Genomic DNA, 10986 nt, shown 5'->3' on the forward strand with positions numbered 1-10986 from the left:
TATATCTTCAGTGATGCGTTGTGCATGCTTCTAATGCTCAGATTGTGTCATCTGATTATCAATTTCACCTACACAGTTTCGACATGTCATTACAGGAAAAGCACAGGTGTAACTAATAACAATAATAAAGGCTGCATTGTATTACCAGTCCCTAGGCCAGGGGTCGGGAACATATGGATATGGCTCTTTCGATAATGCAATATGGCTCGTTTAACATTTTTTAACATGATTAACAAGTAATAAATAATTATATTGTGACATTTTAAAGTAAAAACATTTAGCAGCGGATTTGTTTTTAGTTCTCCCCTCTCTTTCCTCCGCTCTGTCTCTGGCTGTAGGTGAAGGTGTGTTCACACATGTGTGTGTAGGGGGCGGAGCCCCGCCCTAAGCGAAACCGAGCAGAGGAGAAACTGCACAAAGCAAGCAGTAGACCGGGGGTGTCAAACTCAATCACAGGGAGGGCCAAACACGGTCCACATTTATTGAACAGGATACACATATTGGATAAAGTGCAAAAAGATATGGAACATATTTAAGTCAACTGCAAACGGATTGCTGAGCAGTTCAATTTAAATTTCTGAGCTGCAAAGTCGGCAAATGCGCTCAGTTTATGAGCAGAATGCTGTCGGAAACACAGAGGTGGAGATGTTTGTCAGTGTTTGGAAACACGCAGTGACCAAAGTTTCCTTCTGCATCAGAGTCTCCCACAGGAAGCTCGGCTTAGAAAGCTCTCACTGCATCATACATGTCCGTGATCACACGGCCCTGAAGCTGCAGGTTTAACTGTGAGATGCTTCATTATGTCGCACAAACAGTCCAGCTCACATCGTCCCAGAGATCTGTGGTGTCTTTCCCTTTGCTTTCCAAAAACTTTCATTTCATTCACACATTTAGATACTTCCTCAAATGTATTTTCCCGTGGTTGTGCCATGCATTGATGTAATTACCAAAACCGGCGGGCCAGTTATGACAGACATATGATATTTTCTCGCGAGACGGATATAATTGCCTTGAGTTTGACACCCGTGCAGTAAACACTGAAACGTGCTCATATATGAGATAAATAACGTAAGCGTTTAGTTTATTTAATAAAAGAGCACATGTTCAATGAAACACTGATACTGCCATTAGTAATCGGAGACGTGTTATTCTTAAAAAATGCACGCATAAAGTTGCATTCAAATTTATATATTTTTATATATGGCTCTCAAGGAAATACATAAAAAAATATTTAGCTTTTATGGCTCTCCCAGCCAAAAAGGTTCCCGACCCCTGCCCTAGGCCCTGGTGCTGTGTGTGCTGATGTAGTGACTTCCCCAGTCATTTCTAATCAATGTTAGTAGTTGCACGTGTACTTCTGCTGCTATCACAAGTCAAAATATCTAATATCAAAAATATACATGGGTAAGAAGTCTGTGTTACACTATATTGTTTTACCAGATTATGCAGTTTCGCAATATAGACCTTTTCAAAGCAAACATTTAGACACAACATTAAAAATCACCGGCATACTTAATGACAATACGGGATTGAAGAGAGTACATTTTAAACCTTTGACTGTGAAAGATGTCCCGCCCACAACCTTTTGAGCCAATGGGAAAGCCGTCCTGCACCGACCATTCGAGGTAAGTCCGAAGCTAAAGACGAGAAGCTACACAAAAACCTCATTCAGCCTTTCCCGAGATGTAACTGGTCACAGTAGAGTATTGAGTATGTATTCTGTGGTCGGAATCAGCATACAAACACCGACACAAACACTCGCGCGAACAGTGTCTGAACTAGCTATGCTAATAAACATGTATTTAACCTTCTCCTTATAAGCAGCAGCCCGTGGTAAAAATAACTACACAAGTATTACAGTATACTCTTGGCCTACTTAAGTGCAATTTTGAGGTACTTGTACTTAACTTGAGTAGTCCAGTATTTCCATTTTGTGCTACTTTATACTTTTACTAATTTTGGTCAGGTAATGTAGCTAATACTATATACAGTCACTAAAAGTAGCTACCTCTTGAGCAGCTACAGCATTGAAATGATGCTGCATCATCAATAATAATCCCTATGTGATAATGATAATATAACACTAATGTGTGCTTTTACTTTTGATACTCAAAGTACCATTAAAGTAACATTTGGAATGCAGGATTTTTACTTCTAATAAAGTATGTCTTACATTGTGACATTGCTGTTTATACTTGCAGTAAGGACTTGAATCATTTCCCCACCACTATACAACCATGCAACTCAAAAGGTTCCTTGAAGTTATCTTATGAGTTGTGTTTGATTAACTGAGCAGCCAGGAGCTGTTGGAGTTCTTGACCGTCTACAATCTACTATTTGTTTGGGTCAAACACTGCTGCTATTCTAGAAGAATTACTATAAGACCTGTTATAACAGAGCTTTACCTGGACACAAATTAAATGAGAAAATAATGCGCTTCTGGATGAGTGAGAAAATCATGGATACAATATCTTAAGTAAGCTAGTAAGTCAGTAGTTGTTATTTGTGTTGTTCCAAAGTTCAAGTTTGATCTGTGTCAGTCTGTACCAGTCTTGTGTAAAGTGTGGCGGCATAGACGGGCAGTTAGTGTGAATACATGTGTTACTGTAAAAGACATTGAAGAGGAAAGAGTTCTGTTTGAATCCATTTGACTTCAGAGTAGTAAGTATTGTACATGCTCTGTGTGGTAGTATAATAGAGTACTACATAGTGTATTTACTGACGAAGCAGGTGTGATAGCTATCATGAGTCATGGGCTCTAGTAAAGGGACATTTTGAAAGTGTTGAATGGTCATTTATTGTTTTGAATTGTGATTATATAAGGGATCATTACCGTCTGATGAGGCATCTACAACATTACTACAGCAGAGACCTCATATTGTAAATGTTGCAGCATTTTCAAACTCACCTGTTTCGACTACACCTCGGCAAATGAAGAAACTAATGAACTGTTCTTTGTATGTTGCACTTGTATTGGTTTGGCTTATTTATAGCTAATAGTTGAATTTGTATTCTATTGTTTCTGTATGTTGCACTTTAAACTGGCTTAGTTGAAGACAGTGTTCACTTATATGATTGTACCTATTTGAAGCTATTGTACTTACAAGATTCTTGCTGTTCGGAGTTGTATCTCCATGATTGTTTGCACTTTTTGTACGTCGCTTTGGACAAAAGCGTCAGCTAAATGAACTGTAATGTAATGTAATGTAATGGACACTTTCCTGATTTCTGAATTAGGAAGTTCTACATTCATAAACTTTTACGAAACAGACATTTTGAAATGTAATTCCAGTTTTGCTGTGATCAGCCCGGTGTGCTCACATGTAGCAGGTTCTTTTTAAATAACAGAACTATTTAACAGCACAGTTCACATTGACTGCTCACCATAAATAGCTTCAAGGAATAACTATCTTTTATATATTAAGCGGGTATTTCCTAGTGACATTTTAAAAACGTAGACACAGTTTATACATGTTAAAATAGAGCTGAGTTAACTACCCACGTGTAGTGGCACAAATAGCCTTCTTCAAGGTGTAACTCTCAGCACAGTTTCCCCTTTTTTGGATACAAGGTGATTCAAACACGTGATCAGTGAAAACACCTGAATCAAAAGCCAATAAACTCACTGGTGGCAAATACAGTGTGACCACTAGATGGCTCCTCCAACATGCATAGAAGGTAACAAGATAATAAGAGAAGATAATGTGAACAGAATAAGACAACATGAATATCTAGATAACAAGACAAAAACATGAGAATTAATATGGTAACAATATATCATTATTCAGCAACAGTATCAGAGCAACTACAAAAAAGGACTGAAGTCAATTTCTTCATAGAGTTCTGGATAAGCTGTGGCCTGCACTTGGTTTATATAAAAGGTTTCTCTCTGCAACAATAATTTCAGTTGATCACAACCCGAAAGTCCATCCACGGATGGATGGATGGATGGACAAACCGAAAGTTGTTAATGATGGTTTCTAGACCTTCATCCATCAGGCCGTCTGGAGTGCTTAGCCACAGGGTAATCCATATCAGCTTTTCAGATTGCATACTTATGCTCAGAGACTCTGTCACTAGTTCCTCTTTGTTCCAGTCAGTAGAGAAATGACAGGGGATGATGGGAGAGAGATGGGGACATGCAATCAACTGATTTGCAGCCTCAGCAAGTTAGTTTACTGTGTTAAGTATGCATTCTGGGAAACCAAGATTCAAGATATTTATTGTCATATGCAGTTAAACAAACAGTTATATCGTGAAAATCTTACTTTGCTGGTCCACCAACAGCCAAAAGATAAAATTAGAACTAAATGTAAAAAGAGAGATACAAAATATAAAAATAAATAAGTAGAGGTACAAAGTATTGCACATTGGTTCACAGTACAGTGTAATACTGTGACATATTGCACGATTAGTGCACAACATTAAGGCAGACAGCAAAGTCCACCATGCATCGTTCAAGTATTGTTTAGGTATGGTGATGGTATTGTTCAATGCAAATGATAGTTTATACAGTCAGAGTATCTGTATAGCGCTCACAGTTCAATCAGTTGGGGTGGGGAGCATGTTCACAAGCCTGATGGCCTGCGGGTAGAAAAACTGTTTGTCAGTCTCGTGGTCCTGGAGTTCAGACTCCTGTAGCGCCTGCCTGATGGAGGAGAGTGAAGAGTCTGTGCTGGGGGTGTGTACTGTCCCTGATGATGTTGTGGGCTCTCCTGGTGACCCTGGTGGTGTAAATGTCCTGAAGTGAGGGGAAGGCTGCTCCTGCGATGTACTGTGCGTAGTATATGTAGATGTGGTAGTAGTAGTATTAGCATGATGTAGTAGCATGATGCAGGCTGAGGGAAACAAAAACGTAAATACTATTCAATACCATTCACAGGTTTGTCCAATGCAGTACTGCAGTACTCGGGGTGGGGTCCATGGATGGGATTTCCAGGATGTGCTGTTTTCAGGTTACGCTCCAGATGGGGGGATGTTCATGCCAGAGAGTGTGCCTGTGCTGAGCCCAGGCACCCTGAGGGGCTGGAGGGGGCTGACCTACACCAAACTGGTGGTGGAGGTCGCCTCACTGTTCATCCCCACTCAGCTGATCCCCAGAGTGGACCTGGAGGGTGAGCTGCGGAAATGTTCACTGTTATCATAACATGTCATTTCATATCAATGGATCTGTTGTTTCCATTTTATAGAGATAAATTAAATGAAAAAAATACACAAATTGTAAACAGTTTCTGGTCTCAAAAGTACACAATTAAAAAGAGAAGCTGTAAAGGTTACAAAAACACAAGCGTTGTCCTCAAAAGTTAACTAATTGAAGACATAAAGCAGATACATTTATCAAAAAGAAGAGACACAAGGAATCAGATAAAACAAAAATCATTTAAAAAAACATCAAAAACGTAGTCCATTACAACAGAGCTGCTAACACCAAGAACATGATTTCTTGTCTTCTGTCCCAGTCTTAGTGGGTGAAGCCCTGTCTGGTTTCTCAGTGCCTGAGGTGTTGAGGATCGCCCGGCTGAAGCAGGGTCTGTCAGTCCTGGAGCTCTTCCATGGAGACACCTTGGCCTTTAAGGACCTGGCTATGACCTGTACCGTGCGCTTCCTCGACTACTTCCTGAGAAAACAGAATCGCAGCGCTACAGTTCTTGTAGGTAAGACCTAACACCTATAACGTCATGTGATAAAACTAAGGAACTATCTGGTCTACAACATTAAAGGGAAATGCATGAATTTGTTTGCTAGAGTAGAGCTGTTTAGGTCTTGATTAGTTTGAGCCCTGATGAATAAAAAGCACTATCTGGTCATTTGCTGTTACTGCCCAGGATGCACACATTTACACAACAGTGGCTACAAAGGGTTTTAGGTTGATTATCCCTTTGTCACTACTACAAGAAATACATAATAATAATAATAATAATAATCATAATAATAATAATAATAGTAATAATAATAGTAATAATAATAATAATAATAATAATAATAATAATAATAATAATAGTAATAGTAATAATAATAATAATAATAGTAATAATAATAATGATAATAGTAATGGTAATAATAATAATAGTAATATTAATAATAATAATAATAATAATAATAATAATAATAATAATAATAATAATAATAATAATAATAATAATAATAATAGCCCTTCTTGCAATAACAAGTGTTCTTTTTTGTTTGATTCCATGATTCTCAGGCTGTGACTTAACCTTGGTTACAGACTTTAAACATGCACTCAATCCATCAAAACTTCCTTCACATCGCCTTCAGTCACCTTTCATGCTCAGGTTCTTCTTCTACTTAGCTTTCATGTTTATGAGAGAAGGTTTAAGGTCAGGTCTTACAGCCAATGTGACAAGACCAATAAAAGGCATGCCTTCAAACTTTGTCCCTTTTATCAACAGGGAATCATTTACCTCATACCATTACCTCGTCTTTGCCACCACAGCAATCACTAAGGAAAGCAAAACATTCTACTGGGATCAATACTCTGATCCCCTTCCTCAATACATAGGCAGTTCTTACTCTACTTGCAAAGCTCCACCCCCATATGTATTTGAAGCAGGCTTATATTAGAGACAGGCCTTTGTTTGTAATTCACTGTGTCTGTACACTGACAGTCATCACTGTGATTATCATGGCATTCACGCTCATAGAGGAAGCAGGAAGCACCAAGACTACACAAAGTGTCATAGATAGTATCATAGATGATACATGTAATGAACCTGAGTCAGTCAGCTTCTGCTTGTCCTCTCCAGGTACATCAGGAGACACAGGTGGCTCGGCCATCCAAAGCGCGAGAGGTCTCAGTGGGTTGGATGTGGTGGTGGTTTATCCCAGAGGACGCATCACTCCAGTCCAAGAGAAACACATGATCACCTGCCTGGAGGATAACGTCCATGTGTTTGCAGGTAAAGAGGCTACTTTACTAATAGCTGTTGTTTCACAATCAAACCCTGTGTTGCTTTCCCTCTGTAGCAGACGGCAGCTCAGATGACATAGATCAGCCTCTGCGCCGTCTCTTTGCTGACCAGGAGCTGGTTAGGTCTCACGGCCTAATGAGCCTCAACTCAGTCAACTGGTCTAGAGTCATGATCCAGCTCGCCCACTTCATCTATGCTTACCTGGAGCTCAGTGGTATGGAGCAGGCCGAGGCTGACGAAGACCTACCTGGGCTGGAGGTGGTGGTGCCCACTGGAGGAGCGGGAAACATTGCAGGTGAGTTACTGCCGGTAGGGAATTGGATTAAATGATTACTCCAACCAAAAATCCATCTTTTGATTAATTAAATAGGTTAAATAGGTTTAAAGGCAGTCCCAGTCAGCCTGGATTCACAACAGTTACAGTGGATTCCAACTGAGACTCACAGTCACATTAAAAAAGAAAAACATAAACATCCATAGAAAATAAAAAATTCTAAATAAATGCAACACTTTAGGAGGAGGCAACAGCACATGTATCACACAGAGAGATAGGCACACAATACATATGCTGGGGGAGAATTTCTTCATCATCATTTTAGCAGCAACGGTTTACCTTTTTTCCAAATGCTCATAACATGCTTGTCCGATAACAAAAGGCTAATCTGTGTCTGTCTGTATGTCTCAGCTGGCTACATTGTGAAGCAGATGGGATTTCCCCTGAAGCTGGTGGCCATGGTGAATTCTAATGACATAGTGCACAGGATGGTAACCACTGGTGACTTTTCCATGGCAGCTGATGTCACACAAACTTTGGCTCCTGCCATAGACATCCAGGTAACACAGTGACACAGCCTGTAGTTACAACTGCTCAATGAGACCTTTAGAGATGTCAACCTGAAGATTACTTAGGATAAGATAACATTGTTCATTCACACATGGTTTGAAATGGTTGTTGTTTTTTGTTTTTGTTTTTTAGTAGCAGTTATCTGCTTTAACTATTACTTGACAGCCACAAAGGTGAATGAACATGCTCATGAAATGTGCCTATTACCCCTGTGTGAAACATTTACATGTACACCGGACTGTGGTCGAGTAAATCTCAATGAGTTTCTTAAAAGGAAATGGAAAAAGCCTAAGGAGCACAAATCTGATCAGTAACGTGCTGCGATCCGCACATTAGATTTGGATGTTTCTTGAGTATAAGTGCAAATTTTGGTTCAATAGTGGCACTAGAGCAGGGGGTCACCAAATACACATTAGGATTCATACTCTGGGGATCATACATTTCCATACCATGTTTAGCCACATTGTCATCCATATAAAGTTAGGCATAGAGGATTTAATTTTAAATGTCCACCATGTGTGTAAAGCCATAACAAATGAAAAGTTGTATTGACATGTTGGGTCACACAACTTGATCTTTGGCCTGTAGGACCCGTACAACATGGAGCGAGTGTTCTGGCTGCTGCTGGGCAGAGATGGAGCTTCAGTGAAGAACATAATGGAGGAGTTTCAACAATCACATCGACACTCTCTGCCGGAAAACCACCGCAAACTAGTACCAATCATTCAATTCAATTCAATGTTCAGCACCTGCTGTATACTTTACCAGGCATGCTTACCTGCATTGTTTTCTTTCCAGTTATCACAAGTTTTATCAACTGGAACAGTGACTGATGAAGGGATCCTGGACACCATGAGGAGGTGCTGGGAGGAAAACCAGTATGTCCTGTGTCCACACACAGCTGTAGCTGTATGGCATCACTACCACTGTACTCACAGCCCCAGCCTCAACAGGTCAAGTATTCACATATTTAGCCAAATACACACAAGACATTTCTGACTTCACTATATATGCAATACATGTACTAGCGCTACATTACAGGTCATTTAGCCAGCCCTGGTATTGAACTCACAACAATCTGGCCGTACCACTAGACCACTAGGCCATCACCTCCCACAGCAGGGTTTCTGAGGTTGTCTGGCTTGAAAGTTCTACTGTACTGTATATACGGGATTGATAACATTAATATACTGACAAACACTTATTTGCTATGTAAAGACTTAATTTAGTAACGGTGTCCTAAGCAGAGAAGGAAGTCACAGCAGTGCGGTGTTGTGCTGTTGATGTTTGCTGTTATTATTGATGTCTGTTTATTAATCTGACGATTGCTGTATATGGCACACATTTGACATATTTTAGGACCTAAGGAGTCAGATACGGGCTATTTAAGTTTTTGTAATAAGAAGTTGATTTACGGACGTCTCTTTTCAAATGTAAGTCACTGGGGAAAGTCATGGCATCACGTGATGAACCCGGAATTTGTAATTACACGGTTTGGCCACTACGGAAATTGGCATCAAAGCCTGGCACTGTTCCTGGGGGCTTGGCTATCTCAGCCTCTCCATGTTGAGAGCGGTCTGCAGGCAATTTCTGGCCCAGACTCTGAATCATAGATATGTTCTGAATGTAGTATAATGCCCTTTAAAGAGGACCGACAGTGAAAGAGTGCTCTACACAAGAGTAAAGGACCAGAAGAAGAAAACACAACTACTCATTAAATATTGTAGACCAGTCACACAACAGCTTTGTGAGGCAAGCTAAATGTTACCACCAGCATGCTAATATGCTCACAATGTTGTCTACCAGGGTCACTTTGTGAGTTAGCATGCTAACGCTAGCAAAAAAACAACAAATTATGACAAAATTGATATTCGAATTACTGTAGCAAATGTCTTACCCAGTTTTCTAAGTTATTACTTCAACTCTTTTCACAGGTGTTACATTGCAACAGCATCTCCAGCCAAGTTTCAGGCAGCAGTGCAGAGGGCTGGCCTGAACTTTGACCTACCTAAGGCAGTGCTGGCATTGGACAAGTTGGCCACCCGTTACCAGAACCTGGAGCGGAGCCTGAACTGGTGCAAAGACTGGGAGGACAGACTGAGAGAGAAAATCCAGTCTGTGAGTTCAGCCAGGAAAAACCGAGGGACTTACTACAGCTGATTATGAAAGATGTAATATTGTAATATAGGGTTTTTGAAAACCTGATTGGACATTAAACTGCATATGGTGAGATCAGGTTACTCTGGCAGCTTGTCCTTGATCTATATGTTTTCTTATCTGGATGTAGTAAATGATGTTGATGGAAAAGGCCTCTTGTTGCCTCTTTGATGAACTTTGATCTGATGTGTCATACGAATAGTCGCTGTATTTGTACAGTAATTTCATGCACCACAAACCAATCAACTATTCACAATGTTCAATCTTCCTTCCACAACTGTAACAGAAATGTAAATGAATGATAAAAAATGTAATCAAACTGAGTTTAATTGTCTCAATTAATTTAATTACACAAGTTTGTCACATGCTATTTAACAAGTTTAGTTTCCATAACTGACTGATACTTACCCTTCAGGAATACAGGTGATGTTCTTGTCTAGCTGTATTTACACTGCTTGCTAAGCTTCATTTACTACATCCACAACAACCATCCCAGAAATGCTAAATGGAATATGAATAAGGATGTTTTAAGAATCTATATATCATCTTAAAAGTCAGTAGTCCTAATGTTAAGCTTTTAATTGAGTTCGGTTTTATTTTTCATTCCAACTTTATCCATATAAGAATACAAATAGAGCAGAATGAGCTATAGTTTCTCTAAAGAGCAGCACAGACACAACATGTCCTTTTCTGCGGAATTTAAATACGGATGGACAATCTTGTTACATTGAGGTTCATAAATCAATTATCATTGACATTATGAAATCATTTTCATTTTGAAATTAAGTGGAACAAAAGTATAAAGCCACAGAAAACGGAGATACTCAAGTAAAGTACTAGTGCCTCAAAAGGTACAGTACTTAGTTACTTTCCACCTTTGATATTGGAGATGTTATTAGTTACACCTGTGCTTATCCTGCTTACATGTCAAAATGTCTGCTGTTAATGAGGTCCATTGTCTATAAATGCATCTGTAAATAATGCAATGCATAAAAAGCAAGTATGTAAGTTTTAAAAAATGTGAGAAAGTGATTTGATATAAAGAAAAATTGCCGT

General features: G+C 39.4%; 1 protein-coding gene across 4 annotated transcripts; it reads left to right on the forward strand.

Annotated features, from left to right (window-relative positions):
- The first annotated feature begins 1507 nt into the window (after positions 1 to 1507).
- thnsl2 (threonine synthase-like 2) lies at positions 1508 to 10914 on the forward strand. Of its 4 annotated transcripts, none has more exons than XM_029444200.1 (9): positions 1508 to 1625; positions 4883 to 5114; positions 5460 to 5654; positions 6765 to 6917; positions 6985 to 7224; positions 7615 to 7763; positions 8362 to 8487; positions 8572 to 8726; positions 9708 to 10913. In XM_029444200.1, exons 2-9 carry the CDS (start codon positions 4892 to 4894, stop codon positions 9931 to 9933), a joined length of 1467 nt encoding a protein of 488 aa, XP_029300060.1. In that variant the 5' UTR covers positions 1508 to 1625; positions 4883 to 4891; the 3' UTR covers positions 9934 to 10913. The 4 variants fall into 4 exon arrangements, with proteins under 4 accessions (XP_029300060.1, XP_029300061.1, XP_029300059.1 ...); XM_029444201.1 differs by lacking the exon at positions 1508 to 1625 and adding an exon at positions 1633 to 1710; XM_029444199.1 differs by lacking the exon at positions 1508 to 1625 and having other exon boundaries at positions 4539 to 5114; positions 6988 to 7224; positions 9708 to 10914.
- The last annotated feature ends 72 nt before the right edge of the window (positions 10915 to 10986 follow it).

This window comes from Cottoperca gobio, chromosome 12 (genome assembly GCF_900634415.1).
Source record: "Cottoperca gobio chromosome 12, fCotGob3.1, whole genome shotgun sequence".
Lineage (NCBI taxonomy): Eukaryota > Metazoa > Chordata > Actinopteri > Perciformes > Bovichtidae > Cottoperca > Cottoperca gobio.